The sequence below is a fragment of the Leptonotus elevatus genome, chromosome 10 (genome assembly GCF_054856555.1).
Source record: "Leptonotus elevatus isolate MCC_2025b chromosome 10, RoL_Lele_1.0, whole genome shotgun sequence".
Classification (NCBI taxonomy): domain Eukaryota; kingdom Metazoa; phylum Chordata; class Actinopteri; order Syngnathiformes; family Syngnathidae; genus Leptonotus; species Leptonotus elevatus.
In genome coordinates, this window is record NC_141248.1 from 24,364,832 (window position 1) to 24,386,611 (window position 21,780).

The 21,780-nt window shown below is 44.2% G+C and overlaps 1 protein-coding gene across 1 annotated transcript in view; it reads right to left on the reverse strand.

Moving 5' to 3' along the window:
* Positions 1 to 878: 878 nt before the first annotated feature.
* The window catches only part of stab1 (stabilin 1), a 38,222-nt gene continuing 17,320 nt past the window's right edge, over positions 879 to 21,780 (reverse strand). Inside the window, exons 37-69 of the mRNA XM_086086947.1 lie at positions 21,554 to 21,749; positions 21,332 to 21,427; positions 21,184 to 21,229; positions 20,398 to 20,477; positions 19,746 to 19,871; positions 19,528 to 19,601; positions 18,802 to 18,873; positions 18,606 to 18,725; positions 18,474 to 18,521; positions 18,312 to 18,392; positions 17,037 to 17,183; positions 16,138 to 16,266; positions 14,868 to 14,927; positions 14,589 to 14,765; positions 14,425 to 14,514; positions 14,078 to 14,224; positions 12,503 to 12,559; positions 12,260 to 12,428; positions 11,485 to 11,634; positions 10,694 to 10,798; positions 10,470 to 10,586; positions 8,399 to 8,531; positions 8,089 to 8,149; positions 7,260 to 7,404; positions 6,019 to 6,152; positions 5,003 to 5,168; positions 4,672 to 4,778; positions 4,491 to 4,610; positions 3,970 to 4,104; positions 3,791 to 3,895; positions 2,420 to 2,569; positions 1,141 to 1,245; positions 879 to 1,051 (exon numbers count right to left, since the gene is read on the reverse strand). Coding sequence (XP_085943073.1) covers positions 983 to 1,051; positions 1,141 to 1,245; positions 2,420 to 2,569; positions 3,791 to 3,895; positions 3,970 to 4,104; positions 4,491 to 4,610; positions 4,672 to 4,778; positions 5,003 to 5,168; positions 6,019 to 6,152; positions 7,260 to 7,404; positions 8,089 to 8,149; positions 8,399 to 8,531; positions 10,470 to 10,586; positions 10,694 to 10,798; positions 11,485 to 11,634; positions 12,260 to 12,428; positions 12,503 to 12,559; positions 14,078 to 14,224; positions 14,425 to 14,514; positions 14,589 to 14,765; positions 14,868 to 14,927; positions 16,138 to 16,266; positions 17,037 to 17,183; positions 18,312 to 18,392; positions 18,474 to 18,521; positions 18,606 to 18,725; positions 18,802 to 18,873; positions 19,528 to 19,601; positions 19,746 to 19,871; positions 20,398 to 20,477; positions 21,184 to 21,229; positions 21,332 to 21,427; positions 21,554 to 21,749 — 3,717 coding nt within the window. The 3' untranslated portion in view covers positions 879 to 982. The remainder of the gene's footprint in view (positions 1,052 to 1,140; positions 1,246 to 2,419; positions 2,570 to 3,790; positions 3,896 to 3,969; positions 4,105 to 4,490; positions 4,611 to 4,671; positions 4,779 to 5,002; positions 5,169 to 6,018; positions 6,153 to 7,259; positions 7,405 to 8,088; positions 8,150 to 8,398; positions 8,532 to 10,469; positions 10,587 to 10,693; positions 10,799 to 11,484; positions 11,635 to 12,259; positions 12,429 to 12,502; positions 12,560 to 14,077; positions 14,225 to 14,424; positions 14,515 to 14,588; positions 14,766 to 14,867; positions 14,928 to 16,137; positions 16,267 to 17,036; positions 17,184 to 18,311; positions 18,393 to 18,473; positions 18,522 to 18,605; positions 18,726 to 18,801; positions 18,874 to 19,527; positions 19,602 to 19,745; positions 19,872 to 20,397; positions 20,478 to 21,183; positions 21,230 to 21,331; positions 21,428 to 21,553; positions 21,750 to 21,780) is intronic.

The following is a 21,780-nucleotide window of genomic DNA, read 5'->3' on the forward strand; positions in this document are numbered from 1 at the left end:
AGAGACTGAGGAAAGGAAGGAAGGAAGGACAGACGGCCTCCACCGATTCAACGACCTGAGGAGGAAGCAGATTGTGTGCGAGTTTCGATAGATGCTGGTGTGGTGGATCTGGCGTGCATGAAAATCTCCACCAAAGGGGGGAGCCGTCGACCCCCGCCAGGACGGAGCAAGCGCAACACCTCAGGGCCCCCCAGGCCGCGGCAGCGCCAAAGGGGACGACCCCCGGGCCCCGCCAGGGGCCACCGGCCGGAGAGCATGCAGACAAACTTGTCGACTTCCTCCTTCCCCCTTCTGATAAAGGTCAGCAGAAAAAACTGCCGACCTTTTCAGACACGTCAACATAGAACATGCGAGCGTAATCAGGAATCGCAAGCGCTGCAGCAGTGGAAAGATGCTGTTTATAAGGTCGTTCGAAGGTTATGATAAGCAAAAGCGATATTCGTCATATAAATGCTATGGACATTTTAAGCAATAAATGTACCAATAAACACATCAGAGACTGTCCAAGATGGCCGCTGCCCCCGGGGAGGTGAGGGATCGGGGGCGGCGAGAATCCCGGGCGTACTTAATCAATTGGCCAAGATGGCCGCCACTCCGGGTGGGCAAGGGGACGAGAATCCCGGGTGTACCTAATCAATTGGCCAAGATGGCCGCCACTCCGGGTGGGCAAGGGGACGAGAATCCCGGGTGTACCTAATCAATTGGCCAAGATGGCCGCCACTCCGGGTGGGCAAGGGGACGAGAATCCCGGGTGTACCTAATCAAGGCATTATAAATGATCTGTTCATCCTCCATAGCTGCTGTTTTGGTTAGCGAACGGGTTGAAAGGAGCTCGTCAACTGAGATGATTAGACACATTTGAGTCATGTGAGGCGCGGTCGGTAGAAAACGATTAGTGCAAAACTTTATTGACAATCACTTTGTCTTCCTGTTGCGCGACAGCTTTGATTTGTGCATACACGAAAAAATGCCCGTAACGCTTTTACTGGTCCAGGTCCAAGATCTTTGGAGGTTCCTCAGGTTCTGCCGGCAACGCCCCGTGACTGGTCTCCTGTCACACGGAGGGAAGGTCAACATCAAGGGGAAGGAGTCACATGACCGACCTATCGCCGACGATGCCGTTGCGTCTCGGGGACTCACCCCAAAAGGTTCGGCGAAGGCCCTGGAGCCGCTGTACAAAGGGTTGGGGATGGAGACCAGGGCGGGTTTGGACGGGCTGCCCGCGGGATTGTCCTCGTCGTCATTCTGATGACGCGAAAGGAGCGCTCGTTAGCGGCGATGGGAAGTCAAGCTAAATTGACATATTTGTTCCGACGACTTATTCGCAAGCGTTTATCGGCGCCATTCGGGGCGGTATGACGAGATAAATGCGCTCTGGCGTCACTTATCCTTTTGTAGGCAAATAAAATGGCAACTGCAAATATTGAAGCTTGATTTGATGGACAAAAGCTTTCATTTAGTTCCACATCGTTGCCAAACACAATAGTCCTGATTTTGATGTGTGAAACGTGCACTTTAATTACTTTTTCTTTTTTTTATTAATTTCTGTCTGAAACTAGGGGTGTCAGGCGATGAATTTTTTTTTAGTGTAATTAATCGCAGAACTTCAAAAATCTCACATTTTTTATCTGTTCTAAATGTACAATAAAATATGTTTTTCTAATTGTTCATACTCTTGTTAACATAAAAGTGTAAAACAAATAAACTCATGGAAATATCGCTGCATTTTTTAGTAATTGAAACAGTAATTTCATCATTTTAAAAGTAAAAAGGTGGTTTGTGTTGGTAATTTTTCTGCCACTAGATGGCATAATTGCATTTTTAAGACATTGGTGACAGCTCAGTGCATTTTTCTAATTTAATCTTTAATATGAAGTAACTTGTGAAAATCTGCACACATTTTTAAATTTTAAAATACAACTTGATCCCAGTCTCCACAAATATATGCATTATTATTATTCATTTATTATTGACACGTCTACTCCGTTCAAAGTCATTAATCGTGCGTTAAAAAAAAATTGTGGCGTATAAGGAACTTTAAATTAACTCACAAATGTTGACACCGCTATTATTTGCATTTCAATTGGTCGGATCTTTTTGGTCCAATCCGATTTCAGCCTCTGTGTGTTGCCGTGTCAATCTAATCTGCCCTCAGACCTCAAGAGTCAAAGGTGTTGTGCCGTGTAAAGTCATCTTGTGTCCGCCTTGGCATCATGTTCACGACTCTGTGACCCCCCCGACCCCCCCCCCCCATCAAGCAGAGCGCAAATGACAAAAATCGCTTCATTCATTACAATTAGACAGCTAAAATGCTAATGAGTCAATTCCTACTGAAAGGTTAACTCCAAAATGTCTGCCACTGGCCGTTAGCATCCAACCCCCCCCCCCCCCCCCATGTGCGTGTGTGCGTGCGTCTCACTTTGAAGTACTGAAACCTGAAGGCGTCCGTCTTGTGTTTGAAGACGTAATATCCGATCCCCGCCGCCACGCCGGTCAGCAGCAGCGACACCAAGATGGCCGACACGGTGCCGCTGGAGTGGGCGCGGCCGTGCCAAGTGTGACGGGGAGCCTGGATTGGCCGCCACACAAAAACACGCACGCACATCAATCACTCGGTTAAACGGCACGTCTTCAAAGTGAGCTGGTAACCATGACGACCGGAGGAACGAGCATTCAGGACGGATTGGAAGGGTTTCAAGCAGATGTTTTTAAGTACCGACCAAAACAACTTTGCTCTCAAAATGCTACTACCGATATATAGAGTTATTATTCGCGTAAACTGCTGTAACAATTTGCATGAATATAAAAAAAAAATATGAATAATGATTTCATACATGCAAGTTGATCCACGTTGACCTGGTGGAAAATATGAAAACTACAAAACTCAATATGGCTTCCTAATCAGTTTGTTTTGTCCACATTGACAAAAGGAATGCAATTTGAGTCATGTTGCATTTTGACATTTGAAATATTTATACAGCGAATGTATCATTTGTCCTTTGTCAGAGGTGGCAAAATCCAGGTTCAGAAAATGAAACCCCCGCCACAGTTGAACTTTAGCCCCTCATGCTAGCTAGCTAGCTCCCTCGCAGGTAAACAGGCACCCGGGGAGCTAGCTAGCTAGCTAGCTAGCACCTGGGGCTAAAGCCAAACTGTGGCGGGGGATTTCCTTTCTGGACCTGGATTTGCCACCTCTGCTTTTGTTTCATTCGTTCAAATCGAAATCAAATTATTGTGTTCTCTCCCAAAAAAAGTTTGTGTTTTAAGAGAATTTTCACTCTACAATAATGTACTTTGTATAAACAAAAAAAAATAAAAAATAATCACCAACAGTGAGGGAATATAAAAATAAATGAGTTTTTTGTCACACTTTTTGATTGCATTTAAAATGGACATTCTGCTGCTGCTTCTCGAATAGTTTCTAAAAGATGCGGTAACATGAACCATTCTTTGCGGAGGATAAAGAATATTGCTATATTGTCTGTCTACATGTGTAGACACACCAGCACCACCATGTACTGCAGATGCTATACGTTAGCCTCTCGATGGCACTTCACATTGTTTGTTAGCATTAAGCTAACGGACTTCAAGGCATAGCAGTGTATTTGCTTTAAAGGCACAATGTGTGATTCTCTTTGGTTTGTTTAACAGTCAACCACAACCGGGCAGGCCATAAGAAAAGGGTCACTCGTATCATTACATTATATTTTGTCTTCAAATATCTATAAGGGATCCGATTTCATGTCTCATGTTACATATTTACGTCATCAGTCCTATGAATCCAGCTCACCTGAGGGGGCGGAGCCGTGAGCGGCGCCTCGATGACGTGAATGATGCCGTTGACCGCCGGGATGTCCCAGGCCAGGAGGAGGCGCTGGTTGACAAGTTTACGACTCTGAGACGCAAAAGGTTCAAAAATGAGACGGAACCTGGTGATTGCGTGCGTGCGAGCGCTTCGACGGGTGCGACCTGGTTGTTGCCGTGGGTAACGGACAGGTTGAAGCCAAGCCTGGACGGGATGACTTCCTGGTGTCGCAACTCCTTAAATGGTCGTCTGACGTGATTGGTGGAGATGTGATACTCCACATCTCGACCCGAGAGCACCTGAGAAGTAAAAGCAGTAGAAAGAACACAAGGACTTGAAATAATCCATAAAAGTAGAAATGATTCATGCTAATCACCAACCTGCACAAAATAAATAAACAGAGTGACAAGAAATAATCCATATCACCGCCGTAGAACAGAAAAACTCAAATTAATCCATAGAATAAAATATATATATATTGATCAGTGTCAACATGCAAATAGAATTGAACAGAAAGACCCAAAATAATCCAAAGAGTAAAAATGTATTCATGATCAACACCATCTTGCACGATAGAAATGACGGGCTAGAAATAATTCATGATGTGAAATATTGTGCAAAATGACCGCCGTTGTGCACAATAGAACAAAATGGGAAATAATCCACAGGTTGAAAAAGGGCTCACTTGTCCGGGGCTGAATCCGTCATCGTGGGGGACAAACAGCGTCGCCTCCGACTGCCTTTGAGACAAAAAGTCCAGCAGACTCTGGCCCTGCGCGGACAAACCGCCGTAGTCCAGCAAGGACTGAAGAGAAAGAAAATGTTGGGATTGGATCGACGCCCTCGAAGACCGTCGGCCGCCTCACCTTGTAAAAGAGGGTGAAGTTGCTGTAGGACGCCAAAACGTTGATGAGGACGCCGTTGCAGAAGATGCCGTCCCCGTCGAAACCGTCCTGACACTCGCAGTCCACGTCTGCACACGTCGGCGTGCGGGAACATTGCACAAAAAATGGCTACGTTTTTCAAAACGCCATTGAAATGAATGGAGGCATTTTGCAGATTTGAAGTCAAAATTCAGCATTTGCCTTCCCCGAATTCCGAAAATGTTGCGTATTGGCCATTTTTTCCGTAGCCAAACTCTCAACCCGACCCGACCCTTCCACATTCGGCAAGCGATCGTGCCAAGATGGCCGTTACCTGACATTCTGTAGCAGTAGGCGTCGTACTTGCTGCTCTGGTCCACGGGATCCTTGTAGAGGACCACGCCCACGTGGTTCTCGCCGCATTTCACGCTGGGGAAGCGCGTGGGGTATCCCACCTGTGCGCCCTCCATCCAGCCGGCCACGCACAGATGCATCCCCAGCTGCAAGCACACAAAAATGCGCGAGACACAAACACGGCACGGGTTTCATTTCAATTCTAGAAGTTGGACGAGAAATGTGGAAGGATAACCACAATTGGTCAAATACAAATATATCTATTTTTTCTTTAACCCCCCCAAAATTAAAAACGCGGATAAAAATTCAATATGCATTTCTATGAATTATGGGAGAGAAATGAGAAGCAAAATGACCCGCCCCCAAAAATGCAACATTTTTTTGAAATATGCAAATCCCACAAATGTTTCCGTATTCCACATCTTCCATGACAGACAAATAAATCCAGATATTTTATATATTGACTTGTTGCTACCACATTTCTTTAATGATTTACATCACTCTAAATTAAAATGTGTCAATGTAAATGGCAATGAAAATTTAAGCTTTGAACTTTCATGAGCGTTTCTATTTATTGAATGATATTTAATTCTATTTATATATTTATTTTTGTATTTATTTTGACACTTATTTTTATATGTATTTTTTTTTTTTAAATCTTTTTTAATTTGTACTTTTATTTATTTATTTTTGGATAGTTTTATATTTTTTTATTTAATTTTTGAATTAATTAATTAATTTATAATTTTTTTATATCAGTGTTTTATTTTCACTTTTAGTCATTTATTTATTTTAAATTTTGTCAGTTTTGGCCACATTTGGACTAAATTGTCAATTATAAACAGAGACGAATTAATAAATTAATCTGAAGCAAATTATAATCTTTCCATGTTGGCCGAAAGTTTTTTTTTGTCTCAGTGAAACCCAGAGGCAATGAAGAGAGTGTAGATACAGCTGATGTCTCCATGGCAACCATAGACGTGTGTGTGTGTGTACCTGTTGTGCATCGCCCAGCTGTTTGAGGTTGGCCAGCACGCCGCCCTCGGCCTGGCACGCGGCGTCCGCCTGACTGAAATTCATCTTGTACTTTCCTTCCGGCAAGCGGAGGTGGAACACTCCCGCCGTATTGGCTGGAAACACAAGTGCCACGTTGGGACACCAGGTTGAGTGCGGTAACGTGAACAATGTCGCCGCGCCATCAGTTGCCATGGCAACCCAGTGACTGCTGAGCATGTCTGTCAGGAAACAAAAGCGACCCCCCCCTCCCCACCCCACCCCAAAGCAGGCGGCACCGTGGTTACTGTCACTGCTGTCCCCTGTTACAGTGTTGCCATGGTAATTACCTGTACACTCATTACAGTTGTGTGCGTGAGTCACAATAGATGCGGCGTCACGGTAACACAAGGACATGACTGTCTCCGGAACATGGCCGTGGATACCATGGAAACAAGTCGACACGTTACCAGGGTTGTAAAATGTTACCAGGGTAACCAGATTGTGTTAGCAGTTAGTAGGTAAACAAAAAAAAAAAGATGTCCGTTACCAAAGAGGACAAATTACCTGGGTGGTCATGTTATTTAACAATAATTCAAATGAAACCCACAGGTGTGTTTAGCAGGTTAAAAAGAAGTCACAAGATGGCTGTTACCGTGGGAACATAATTGTAGCACTGTTACCACGATAAGTGGAATTATCAGAATGTGTCAAACAATTGAAATGAAAGCCACAGATTTGAAGACGATCTTCGGGAAACATTGCCATGGTAACAGATATCGAGGTTAGGAGGAGAAATGCGTTTCCATGGTAACAGACTACGTGTGGCCACGTTACAGTGGTAACAAGAGGATAACAGAAGTCGTTCAGTATGTAACGCCATTGCAGCTATGTTGGTAACAGAAACCTTGTGGAAAGGTTACAAGCATGAGAGATTTGTTGCCATGGTTACAGATATCATGAAGATGTTGGTATCAGCGTGTCTGATTGTAATCCATATGGAACACAGATCGTCACAGATAAAAAGCCACAAGATGTCTGCTGTCATGGTAACAAGCATCTTATGCAAATGTTACAAAAGTGACGCAAGGTCTCAATGTTGAATTCAAGTTGTCAGGCCTCAAGATCCCAAGAGGTTTGTTGCCATGATAACGAAAATTTTTCAGAAAGGTTAGACAGAAGAGGTCCGTTTGCGTGGTAAGCGACGTTACCGCAATGGCGCGAGACCCGCACGTAAGCGTTACCGTGGTAGTGCAAGTCCTTGCAGGAGGCGGCGGGATGACAGCCGCCGTTGTCCTCCTGGCAGCGGTCAACAGGGGGCACCACTTTCTCCAGGCACTGGACCCCGTTGCCCAGGTAGCCCGGCAAGCACTCGCACTCGCGCTCGTTCTGGAGGGAAGACGGATACTTTAAAAAGCCCTCAAATACGGGAAACCGGATCATGAAGCCAATGTTCGTATATGACGCTGAGCTCAGCGCCAACTTCAAAAGCTGATGTTGCTAATGTTAAGAGGTTAAGTTGAGGCTAACTTTAGCGACATTTGGAGCTAGCTTCATAATCTAACAATGGAATTGAACATTGCATTCAATGTTGGAAGGTAAAATTAAAGGCAAAGTTGAAGCTAACGTTGGAAGCTGATTTCAGAAGCTAACAACGTTGGAAATTAACTCCTCAACTTTAATGTTAGCGGTGATGTTTAAGCTAAGTTTAGAAGCTAACATGGAAAGTTAACTTCAGAAGAAAATCACACTGAAATCTGATGTTGAAGCTAACTTTGGAAGCTAGTATAGGAGCTAACGTCGGTAGCGAACAAGATAGGAAAAGTTGAAGCTATTAGTTGGATGCCAACATTGGAATCCAACATTGGGAGTTAACGTTGTAAGCTAATGTTGAAGCTAACATCTGAAATGAAAGTTGGTCATCCTCAGCGCTAATGCTCGCAGTAATGTTTTTGTTTGTTTTGTTTTGTTTTTTTCAAAATAATTACCATGTGTTTTAAAAGTCGGTTGAGATGTTGAGAAGGCAAAACAAAATGCAAACAGTTCGGGTTATCTGTGTACGTTTGTACCCACCGGGCCTGTGAACTTGCAGGATGCAAAGTCGCTGCAGCCGCCATTTGTCTCTTCCACACACCTGGAAAACACATCAATCGTTTTACTCGTGGTGGGCAGTCAAGGTGAAAAAGTCTTTGTCTGCTGGCCTAAGCATGAGCAGAAGCACTGACCGATATGAATACACTAAAATGAGCAGTACCCTGCTACTAACCCGCAGGAGGCACCAAATACATCCTTAAGCCTGCCACTATGTGTGTGTGTTTTTTTTTTTTTTACATACCATAAAAACACATTAAGAAAGTCATTTTTCGCTTCCGGTTGCGTTCACCTGTTAATGGCGTCGCAGGTCTTGCCGTCGCCCTGGTAACCGCTGCGACAAGTGCAGTTGACCCGCAGTCCCGTCTGGGTGCAATTGGCGTCCTGGTGACAGCCGCCGTTGTACTCGCCGCACAGATCCGGCGCTGTGGGCCGTTTGGAGTCAGTTAGCCTGCTGCTAAAAGCTCATTTATACCGTTTGGATTGGTTCTGATTGTGTTGGTCATTTGTTGCTAGGCAGAATTTGTAGCTTTTATTGTCATTGTACAACAGGTATACTACAATGAAAATGAATACAAATACTAGTTAGGCAAATCTAATTTTAAATGTAATAAAAATGTACTTAAAGTTACTAGTAGCATCATCATCAACAAACGCATGGTTTGGCCTCACTAGTAATATGTAGTTGTCCTATTAGAGAGCACAAAGAGCATACTAGTACATGGAACTAAAGCTGGATATCAAGGATATTGGATAAATGCTCAAACATCTTTCCAGGGACTTCACCGAATTCTGCCTAGCAACTCATGACCACCGTGGCGTGACGACGAATTACAAAGCTGAATTAAAATGCCATCTGGACTTTTGCTTTTCTTGCCACACAGAAAGGACAAGGAGAGTTGAAAGAAGAAAAAAGACATTTTAAATACGTAATGGTGATTTTTGTTACGTTTGCATGGTCTCTTGTTGCTAGGCAGAATTAGTCTTACTCTTAGTACTCATCAAGTTGGGTCAGAAAAACGCAGATTGGGCCAATTTAGCTGTCGTGCTTGCATTGTCACTTATTTCTCTGGAGAATCTTCAGTTGGTTTTAAGATGAATTATTTTCATTATATCAGTTTTTCCATCGATCTGAATGAACGTTGTTTCGTCTTACCGAAAAGTCTAAATGATTGATTGAGCTGATGCTCGTTGCAGCGACTCACTACTGCCTCTGCAGCTTCTAAGCAGTACTACACCACTGACATCGAACTACCACACCAGAGGCCATTAACGCGAGATCGTCCTAAATTAGACGTTCACCCCTCCCCCACGGCGACGCCACCGGTGCCGTGAAATGAAGCGGAAAAAGTGGAGCACCATTTGGACTCAAGATGGGATTTTTTTCCTCACTCACAACCCGAGCAGCAGTTCCATTCACTATTTATTATATATACATTATATATATATTATATATTATACTATATTTTATGACAATTTGTGCCTTTCACATGGAAGTCAGCAAAGTACAAACACATGCATCATGTGATAAAGATTTGGAAAAAGCCCGCATGGTAAATCTAAGATTGAGCTAAAATTAAGGCAAGAGCAGGAAATGCGTGAAATGCTCATGATAGGAAGTATTTTACGGACGCGTATTGCATTCACTTGAAAAAGAAAAAGAAGTCATTTTTGGGGGGAGCTTTGTTTCTTTGAGTATTTTCTGAATATATTTTTGTCTGTTTTTCTGAGTAATTTTCCAATGTTTTATAAAATAGTTATTTTCTGTTTTACTGAATATTTTTTTCCGCGGTTTTTTTCGTAATTTTCCCTCCTTATTTCGGATTTTTTTTGGGGGTCTGTTTTTATGAGTAATTTCCCCGTTTTATAAAATAGTATTTTTTTCTGTTTTTCTGAATATTTTTTCCCGCGTTTTTTGGAGTAATTTTTCCTCCTTTTTTTGGAGTAATTTTCCCCCCCGTTTTTCCGAATATTTTTTAATGACAGAAAAAATATTTAAAAAAACTGAAAATTAAAAGAAAAATACTCCCCCCAAAAATGAGTCAGAAAAACAGGAGGTTTTTTTTCCCAAGTGAATGCAAAAAAAAACTCCCGTAGTATTTATCAATACAGTTAAAGTTACTTAATTAAAAATACAAATATTATGAAATACAAACATTTAAAAACGTATTGTTTCATTGATTGCTGTGGACATTTCTATTTGTCAAACTGTTTCCTGCCACTGATGCACAATCTCATCAAACTCCCGACCTCAGAACTGCGAGGCGGACACGCTGAACACTTCCCCACCGTGCCATCGTGAACGAAACAATTGAATAGAAAAAAAGCAGGAAAAAAAAAAAGCTGTTGATGTTGAAACTCACGTGGCTCAGGAGCGCAGAACGTGCCGTTGCCCTGAAAACCAGTTTTACACTGACAGCCCACCACTGGCAAACAATCGGCTTGAGCGTGACACGGGTGGCACTCCTCGGGGATGGAACCTGCACACACACACACACACAACTGAATGGTTGCTCTGTATTCAATGTAAAATAGAGGAAAGAGTCAACGACAGCACCACCTGGTGGCAAACGGCTGCGTCACTCACCCAAGTCGATCTGACAGCGGTCGCCCTTCCAACCTGGCCGACACACGCACTGGCCGGATCCGTCCATGCCCTCGTCGCACCTTCCCTGCTTACCGCACTCGCACGCTGCTCCAGGTGCACACGCGCACACACACGCGCGCACACACACGCGCACACACACACGTACACACAAAGTGATCTTTCGCAGCTTGTGTATATATTAGGGGCGTCAGGCGATTAATTAATCGCATGGCTTCAATAGTTAACTCACGATTAATCGTAAATGTTATATCTGTTCTAAATGTACGATAAAATTGTTTTCATACTCTTGTTAACATAAAAGTGGGGATCTTTTTTTTTTCAACTAATAGAAATATATCTGCATCATTTCATAATAATTCATAAAATTTAGTTCAAATCAAAAAGATGTACAGTAAAAAAACGAGTGTGATATTGATTTGTGTTGGTCATTTTTCTGCCACATTGTAAACTACAACTTGACGTGGACATGTTTGCTGCGTTGGGACTGGAATTCCCCCAGTACGGCCTTTACAAGTACGGGGCGCTTATTAATCGCGGGAAAAAAATTTGTGGTGTTCAAGCAACTTTAAATTAACGCACTCATTTTAACAACCCTAATATATATGCAGTGCTGCTCAAACATATATATATATATATTTGTAATAAAAAATACATAAAACGGGACGGAAAAAAAAACCGATATGAAAAGTACTACCACATAACAAAATGTATTTTTCTTTTAATCTTTAATTGATCTATAACGGAATGAAAGGTGATGCCGAAGATCAAACCTGTGCAGTTGGCGCCGTAAAATCCCGGCGTGCACATCTCGCACGCGTCGCCTTGGAAGCCGGCGGGACAATTGCACTTTCCCGTCCCGAGCAAGCCGTCAACGCACTCGCCGTGGCCGCCGCACGGTGACTCTACGCCGCCTGGACAAACTGCAGAGAGAGAGAGAAAGCGCGTCCATTATTTCAGCATAGAGTGGCGATCAAAAGTGTGCACACCCCTGTTGAAATGCCAGGGTTTTGTAATAAAATAAAAAGAAAAGACAACAATTATTTATTTCAAAACTTTTAACTCCATTAAAGAGACTAATAACCTGAACAATTTATTTGTAAAATTTGGGGGGAGAGGGGAAATGAAAACAAATAACTGGGATGCGTTTGCGTAAGTGTGCACACCCTCTTTTAACCGAGCATGTGGCTGTGTTCACTAGTAGACCAATCACTTTCAAACTCATGTGAAATGGCAGTCAGAACACACCTGCCAACATTGAAAGTGCCTCTGGTGAATACCAAATGAAGTTCAGATGTTCTAGTAGGCTCTTCTTGACATTTTTTTACACATTTCTTCAGCTGATACTGGGGCCTTAATCAAGATGGAGGGAATTATGAACGGTTCCAAACAGCTCTCAATGTTAGAGCACAAAACCTTCAGTTAGAAAACTAAACAAAACACACAAAAAAAGCCTACTAAAACATCTGAACTTCACACGTTGGCAGCTCGCCTGTGACATTCGAACTTGAATGCAACTAAAATCTTGGCCAGCCCTGCTCAGCTCACCCTGACAGTCCCTGCCGTAGTGGTTTTTGCAACATTTCTGGATCCAGCCCGGGAAGCGGCACACTCGCTTGCAGCCGAAGGACCGAAGCGGGCTGAGCGGGTTGTCAGACAGGCGCATGAAGACCTGCGAGTACTTGCTGTGCCTTCGAAAGCAGCTCTCCACGCGGCCCTGGAACGAGACACGCGTCACGTCCGTCATTTCTGTGGATTGGCGGTTCAAAGCGAGGGCTCGGGGGTGTTTACCGTGTCCTGGTGTCGGATGGGGCAGGGCGGGGGGAACAGACAGCGGCCGCAGCGACCCTATTGCCACACGGATATACGCACAAGTGAGGGCTTTGACGCCGATGAATCTCAAGTGGCAAAAAGTACTCACACACGACTTGTACTGTACTTTTGATGTTTTTCATTCATTCATTTTATTACCACCTTTAATTCATTTTAAATATCCTTTAAAAAAACAAAACAGTAATGCACCTTATTATGGACATTCAGACCACACTGGATCTGTGTGTGTGTATATATATATATATATATATATATATATATATTAGTTCTGATTCAACTCCTTCACTTAATTAAACAAGTAAGCAATTTTTACCATCAATGGCATCATGAAGTGCAAATGTCGATTTCTCTGGTGGCTGTACTTTACTTGAGTACTGCATTTATTTCTTGTATGACTTTTTGCCTTTCCTTAGGGTAGGGTGACCAAATGTGTCCACTTTTTCGAGGACAAACCATTTTCTTACGTCCTGTTCGGGCGTTTTATAAATTCATGAAAATGTCCGGTTGGAATGGCATGACTAATAGGAGGTGAAGTGCACTGTGTAACTGCGACCGGTACCACAATTTCAAGGCCGGGGCGAGTGTTCTTCTTTTTGGGGGAAATGGGAATATGGTCACTCTACTACTTGATTCATTCAGATATCTGTAGTTACTCATTTCTTACAAAACTAGCTAGCAAAGTAGCAGTTGTGGCTAACGTTAGCTTTTACAGTTAGGATGCTCGCTTAATATTGTAAGGGCTAATTTGTTGACGCTTGTTTTTGTTGTGTTTAATCTTTCTTTTTTTTATGTGAAGCACCTTGTGTTGCTTTTAAAGTACGAAAGGTGCTGTAGAAATAAAGATTTGATTGATTGATTGAAAACTAGCTAGCAAAGTAGCAGTCTTGGCTAACGTTAGCTTTTACAGTTAGGATGCTCGCTTAATATTGTAAGGGCTAATTTGTTGACGCTCGTTTTTGTTGTGTTTAATCTTTCTTTTTTTATGTGAAGCACCTTGTGTTGCTTTTAAAGTACGAAAGGTGCTGTAGAAATAAAGATTTGATTGATTGATTGAAAACTAGCTAGCAAAGTAGCAGTCATGGCTAATGTTAGCTTTTACAGTTAGGATGCTAGCTTGATATTGTAAGGGCTAATTTGTTGACGCTTGTTTTTGTTGTGTTTAATCTTTCTTTTTTTTATGTGAAGCACCTTGTGTTGCTTTTAAAGTACGAAAGGTGCTGTAGAAATAAAGATTTGATTGATTGATTGAAAACTAGCTAGCAAAGTAGCAGTCATGGCTAACGTTAGCTTTTACAGTTAGGACGCGAGCTTAGTATCGTTAGCGCTATTTTGTTGACACTATAGTATAGATAAGCCTTTTGAGTGACAATTGTGTTTGAGATTTGGGCTCGCGCGTGCATTAGCGAGGGGCGTGGTTTTCAGACACTCGAGGCTGGGAAATCTGGCGAGCAGCTTTGACGCTGCGGACGTAGAAAACGCCAGCAATTTTGCCACCTGCGGACAAGACCATGCTGTTGAGTTTGCGGTACTGACAGAGGTGGTCCGGTTCTCGATGCTGTCGCAGTGCGCCCCCAAGCCCGGCGGCTCCAGCAGCTGGTCGATGCCGTAGGCCACGCCCTCGTCGAAGCTCATGTAGCGCTCCACCACCTTGGCTGCGTTTTCGTTGATCAATATGTCGCCCTGCGTCAGCACAAATCGCACAACCTAAGCAACGACATCACACTCGCGAGGCGTTTTTGCCCTCGAAATGGTTTTAATTGTGGCTCAGAAGAATGGAAGGGCAGATTGCCATGATTAAGATCCCCTTGCAAAATATCATCACCATGGCGATGCCAGACAACAATTGTTACCATAGCAACACTGCGTGTGTGTTTTCTCACCACCAGGGTTTTGTCACAGCTATACTTGATTCTTGATCCGTGCATGGTGCGGAAGGACGAGTATTTACTCGGCTGACTGACACTCAGAACCTACGCACACACAAATGGGTTACGGCGACCGAGCGGCCATTTTAGCGGGGGGGGGCACGGAGGAGCCGCGTTACCCTGGCGCTGCGTATGACGTGCGCTTTGACGGTGGCGGCCAGCTCCTCCTGGTGGTCGGGACTGGAGAGCCAGCGCTGCCTTTCGGGGGGCAGCGAGCTGAGGGCCCGCTCGCTGGGCCAGAACATGGTGACGGGCCGGTGGATGGACGACTGCAGCACCGGAAGCAGGCCGGCGCGCTGCACCCACCGGAAACACGTCAACGAACGGACGGATGAATGGCGGATAACGCGACGGATGGCACGCGGCTGATATGGCGAATGACGTCATCGCGGGTTTACCTCGACTAACTGGTAGAAGCTGCTGTAGCCGTAAAATTGAGCGGCCGCAGTGAAGTTCATCTGGAAGGACAAAAAGAAAGAAAGAAAGAAAAGAACAAAAGAAAAAAAGAGGTCAGGCTTGTTTGCTTGAAATGTCGGCTGGCGTTGGTTTCGAAAGCCGCTTGAGCATTTATTCCATTTCCATCCTCAAGTCCATGCAATCGTACGATCTATTTTCACAAGTAAAATATTTTAAAGTGCTGTCAGAGTTAAAGCGTTAACTCACTGATTAATCACACAAAAAATATCACATTAATCATGTTATGTGATGTTAAAGGTCGCACAGGTTGCGTTTGAGCAATAAACATAACTACGTCATTAATTAATAAATGTTTGCGTATAACATTCAGAATATTTGTTCATGTCGAACTACTGGGGTCTTTCCCCCCCCCCCATTTTAAATGATGCAAGTAATTAACTGATTAGAAAAAGAGGAGGATGAGCGTGTGCAGTGGATCAAAATTTTTTGACAACATCCTCATTACATCAAACGTTAGAAGAATTAACATATAAAAGATGCTTTTCAAATTTGGTGGGCAAAAAAATGGCCATGTTAATTAAGTGATTAATTATAATTAATCAAAATTCTAAGATGTGATTAATCTGATTAAAAATGTTTTTATGGTTTGGCAGCTCAACGACTATTGCCCCCCCATCAACCCCCCCCCCCTCCTTCTGTATGACATTTTTTCACACTACAGGACAGATTTGGCTTACTAAGACAATGACACGTTACTAGCGAGGCAAAACTGCACTAGTTGACTTCTACAGCAGAGGTGGCGAATCACCCTGCCACAGTTTGGCTTTAGCCCCTAGTGCTAGCTTGCTAGCTAGCTCGCTCGCTCCCAAGCAGGTAAACGAGCACCTTGGGAGCTAGCTAGGGAGCTAGCTAACTAGCACCTGAGGCTAAAGCCAAACTGTGGCAGGCTTTTTACTTTCTGGACCTGGATTTGCCACCTCTACATGTTGGCCAGTAGAATTGTATAATGCCATTAGTGGCGCTAGTAGCATGTAATTGCCATCTCGTAGTTGTTATCAAGGTTAAATTGTGTCCTAATAGACCAAAACGTGGCACTTATAATATCACGAGTAAGACCAAGTCATTCCACTAGTGTGCTTAAATTGTCTTAGTAGTGAAGACGAAGGGCATACTAGTACATGGAAGTGAAGCTAGATATCTAGGGAATGAATTCTGGGTGGGCTTTTCATTAGCGATGTCGGGTCGCGCCACCTTGGGGACGCGTTGTTTGCTCTTGAGCTGGTACGGCGCGAGCATGCTGCTGAGGTGGTGGATGACGCCGTTGGACGTGAGGTAGTCGCTCTTGACGATCCGAGACGCGTTGTTGATCCACACCGAGCCCTGACGGACACACACACACGCGCGCACACACAAACACGCTAAATTATGCGCACAATGTGAGCTGGACGCCGGTTTGGAATCAGCAGCCAGTCGATTTCAGCGTTCGGACTGTTAGAGTAGACAATATTTGTATTCTACTCTTTGCGTGTTCAATTAACTGAACGGTGAGATTCTGGTGAAGAAGTCCCTTTGCAAAGGTATCGTTATATCAGAAGCTTCTGATCACACAAAATGAAGACACTCAAACCGTGTTCCGTTCAGATTGTGTGTCCCTCCTTCTCCTGCACACCGTTTTTTATTGAAAAGTCCCTCCCCTCCCATGAGCACAAAAAGGCAGAAGTTCCCAGGCATACAAATCAAATTAGACCTAAACAATAATAAATCAGCCTGTCCTTGGACTCGACCGACTGAGACTGGTACAAACTCTACTCCCTCTTAGATAATAGTGGAAAAGAAACTTGTTGCCCTTCTTTTCTCAGACGAGAGAGACAGATAAGAATACAATAGACAATACTATTCATTGAGCTACACAGCTATAACTAAATCCAAAACGGCTAAAATATAAATTGAAACTGAAAAACAATGTTAATAATTCAACAGGACTAAATATGAATGCAATTATGCCTCCAGACGCCGCGACATTGAAAGTCAATGCAGGCTTGTTTGATCAGAAAGAAACTCCTCCGTGATCAGCTCAAGATTCAGTTTCCGCTTGCCTGCCCGAAGTTACGTCCCGAGTGTGCGCGCGCGCGTGTTTGATGGAGAGAGACCTGCTGCAGAGTGAATTTCAGCGCGTGTCCGGACGTGGAGACGGCCTGCGGGGTGCTTTGGAGGTCGTTCACGGTCAACTTCTCGCAGGCGACGACGTGGTAGCGCACAAGATCATTCAGACGTCCCGACAGCTTCCATTCATTAACCTGCACGCGCACGACACACAAAACACAAACAACCGCACAAACACACACAGAGAGAAAACAAACACACGCAGCAGAAATATAAGAAGTTCAAATGAACTTCCTTCACCCGAAAGGTCATCAAATTTCAGCAGCTTTTTGTCAACAAAAATACTTTGACTTCCATCTTGTGCGAACTTTACACAAGCAGCGAGTGAGTGACTGCTAAGTTAGCTTAGCTACCTAGCGACCTGGGTGCTAACTGGGGCTGAACAATTTTGAAAAACTCAATGCGATTTTTTTCTCCCCCTCAATATTGCGATTTAATGTGCGATTATTCCTTCAAGGCCCTCTTTAAAAAAAAAACACACAAACAATAAATGAATCTGTATTATAAGAAATAATATCTGATTCATTATAAATTATAGGTTAGGCTTACGCTAAAAGAAATTAGAGTTGTTAACTTACTAAACTTAAAAAAATAAAATTAAATTAAGCCTTAAGTACAACAACTTCACAAAATTCTACCAAATAAGATTGATTAGTGGATGGTTGTTTTTAAAATACTTTTTTTCTTTTTTTTTACTAAACAATACTTACACCATGTGTTTTTTGGTCAATCTTGCACACACAAAAATACAAAAAAAACTCATGTTTAAAGTTACCGAATGTAGAATATTCAATTTCAAATCGCTACCGTCGCCTGGTGACAAAAAAATGAACCTGCACATACACAACGCGCACATGATTACATCACATCCACAGACAGAGCGCGGGAAATTCAAACCCGAATCCAGTCTGAAAACTATTGGCCAGAAGCTTTCAGGAGAACCCATTGTGAAGAGCTAAGCTAAATAAAAAGGCTACGTACTGTAAAGACATTTTGGGGAAAAACGTTAAACGAATAAAAACAAGACTATTTTAAACTGAAACTAATTAAAAAAATATATATAACAAACCCACTCCGAAAACTTTTTCAAACAAAAATTAAATAAAAAAACTCAAAATGAAATAAACAATTATTATAATCCCAATGGCGATTTGAATTCCACGAATTGTTCAGCCTTAGTGCGAACCACAGGTAAGCTTAGCTGCAGACGATTAGCAACTACGAGAAAGGACAAAATAAAGATGGCGGCTGATATTACGCACAACGGAATAGGTGCCGTTGTCGTCAACGGGGACGAAGACGGTGAACGGCCCGTCGCCGTAAAGACTCCGAGCGTCCGACTTCTGGACAAAACAACAAAGAAATAAAAAGTTGGTGAACTTGTTTGTTGTGCGAAGGCAACAACGTGCATTTGTTCAACTCACGGCGAGCATGTAACGGAACAACGCGTTCTCGGCGTTTCGGAACACTTCCTGTGTGAAAAAAGACAGAGATAACGTTGTCGTGACGGTGGCGAGGTTCACTTTGGGGGGGGGCCTCGGGGTCATGTGACTCACCGCGTTGGTGTTGCCGCGGCAATCGATGCCGTCGCCCACGTGGTCTCGGAGGCAGGTGCAGTTCCTCTGGCCCAGACCCAAATACTCACAGCGGGCGTATTTGCTGCAACCGCCGTTTTTCTGCACACACACGTTTCATCAAGCCAACGGAAAAAGTGTGCGCGCGAACGTAAAGCGACGCGTGCGGCAGACTTACGATTCTGCAAGGGTTGCTCGGGAAACAGAACCTGCCGTTCCCTTGGAAGCCCACCTGGCACCTGCACGCCACCTGGGGAAGCCCACGCAGAAAATGTCACGCGAGTGATGACATCATCCGACATCATGTAAAGAATTCAACTCCTCGTTCTGATGTGCACACCTTGGCCACCTGGGGGCAGTGTAAGCGACATACCGTACTGGGCTCTTAGCTCTTTTTTTTTTTTACATCAAAAATGAGTTATTCGCCGCAGAGGATAAATAATATATGCCTGTGAGTATACATGTGTTGCTGTTTGTGTTCAGATATTCATTGCTTAAAGCAAAACAACGGCGACACATAGATGCTAATTGTTAGCCCATGTACCTATGTTAGCATTAAGATGGCAGAAGCTATGCGGTTTTTGACAGTAACCTTCAGTCTTTCTTTTTTTTTTTTAAGAATATCTACTAATTATTTGCTCAATTGCCACCATACAGTGCTTGTATCTTAAAATTTAAGCTCACAAGTCAAATTGTCCCATCTGGAAAAATATACCTCGGGTCACTTATATCTCAGGGTGTCAAAACTATTTTTTTTTTAAAACATCCAGGTTAGACAAGTGAGTCTCTAAAGGTCAAAAGGGCATTCCATCCGCTGTCCAGCCTGTGATTGGCCGATTCTTAAAATTGACAAACGCGTCCCACCAAGACGTGACATCATCATCAAAATGAGACGCGGCCTTACGGTGTCGGGTCCCGTCCTGATGCAGCCGGCCGACTTGTGGCATCCTCCGTTGTTGACCAGGCAGCCATCCATCTCTAAAAAAAGGTTACACAAGGTCAAATGAAGTTGACCTGTAAAGATTTTGAGGTTCATCCACAAAATGTCACCACGAAGGAAACTTTTTTTGCGAGCGCTGTACACGCAGCGTGTATTGCATGTCTAACGATGACATCACTTGCCCAGGCAGACCACGCCGTCGCCCGTGTAGCCCGCGTTGCAGGTGCAGGTGCGCACGCCCGCCGACACTTTGCCGCAGGTGGCAAATGGCGAGCAGCCGCCGTTGGACAGGCTGCACAGGTCCACCCCTGAGGGACACGCACACTCATCAAGAGAAGGACACGCGGTGCGGGGAGAAGAAGGAGGAGAAATTGTAGAGGAAGTAAAGGTGTTGTGAGTAGAAGATGAAGTCGTAACAGTAAAACAAGTAGAAGTCTCAGTAGAAGTAGAAAAACGAGAGGAAGTACAAGAAGTAGGTACACTGTAAAAAAAAAAATCTTTTTTTTTAATCATCTGGCTGTTTGTCATTATTGCTGGCGTGTCCAAAATGAGACCAAAAACGGGTCTCTCGGAGTTACAAGGATTCCGCCAATATACTAACACACAGCAGGAGCGGCATGGCTCAGGTGGTAGAGCGGCCGTCACTCAACCTGAAGGTTGTAGGTTCGTTTCTCAACCAATGAGTAGTTTAAAAAAAAATCAAATCAAAAATATGCTCACAACTCTCCTTGTAAAATTCACTTCAAATGTTTGAAGTGGAAAAAAACGTTACTTTATTTTTTATAGTGTACTGTAGAAGTAGAAGAAGTTGTAGAAGAAGAACGCGTTCAGTACCTTTGCATACGGTGCCGTTGCCTTTGTAGCCGGCGACGCACACGCAGGCGGCGGCGCTCCCCTGCGGCCCCGTGATGCAGCTGCAACGACCGCATCATTTGGAAACACGCTCATCCGTATGGAGCCGATCCCAGGGCACATGCGCGGCTTTTGTGCGGGTATTCGGGCCAACATTGCAAACTCCGCACAAGAAGGCCTGAGGCCACTTTTAAACCCCCCGACCTCAGAACTGTGAGGCGGACGGGCCGACCCGCTGGTCCACCGTGCTATCCCGTTTTCAAACAATTAGACTTATGCTGCATTCAAGGAGGGTGGGAAATCGGACATATGGCACTTGGAATCGCCCAGTTCTGACCTCAAAGCGACAACAAAGATGGCTGATTACGATAAATTGTTTGTTTGGCACGGTCAGTCAAAATCACGTTTGGTTACGTAAAGTTACTTTTTTTTGAATGACGAAATGATGGTTATAAAAAATAAATGGACCCTTATGTTTATAATTGTGTAAATTATGTTTTGTCATTGACGGTTGTTGTCTCCATGAGGTTTGCATCGTCGAGTGTCGTCAGATTTAAACCGCTCGCAGTCCTTTTTTCCCGACTTCTCAAGGGGATGTACGAAGTCAGAAAAGCCCAACTTCCCACCCTCCTCGAACGCAGCAACTTTGACCAGCTTGCTCCTTTTTCGGCACAAAAATGGCCGATCAATGAGAGCCGATTGACCGCCGGAAATATCCAAAACAAAATGGCGGCCAACACACACACACACACACGTCAATAAACCTACTTGGCGTTCTCGTCACACACTCCACCGCAGGCGTCGTCCTTGATCTCTGCCACACACACACACACACACACACGGCTCGATGATGGGATGTTACACACTCTGAGTTAGCGTGTGTGTGTGCGCGTGCGCACGTGTGTGCATGTCTTACCGATGGAGCACGAGGCTCCCTTCCAACCTTTGTGACACTCGCACCTGCCGCTACCTGACAGACCGTCGTCACACTTCCCGTGGTCGCACGCACACTCTGTGATACACACATGAAGATGGACACACACACACACACACACACACACACGTATTTAACATATTTGACACTTGTGTGCGTATATTTTTGGAACAGTGTGCATGCAAGTGTGTGCGTGTGCCTCACTGGAAGTGCAGTTGACGCCGTAACGTCCCGGCTCGCAGTCCTCGCAGGCGGTGCCATGGAAACCCTCGTAGCAGCGGCACTCCCCGTTGCCAAGGAGACCGTCCTGACACTGGCCGTGATTGGAGCACCATTTGCCCACGTCCCCGGGGCATTTGAAGCACTCGTGGCCGTAGTAACCACGGCAACATGACTGATGCTGCAGGGGGGGACACGTCGGGAGGCGTGAC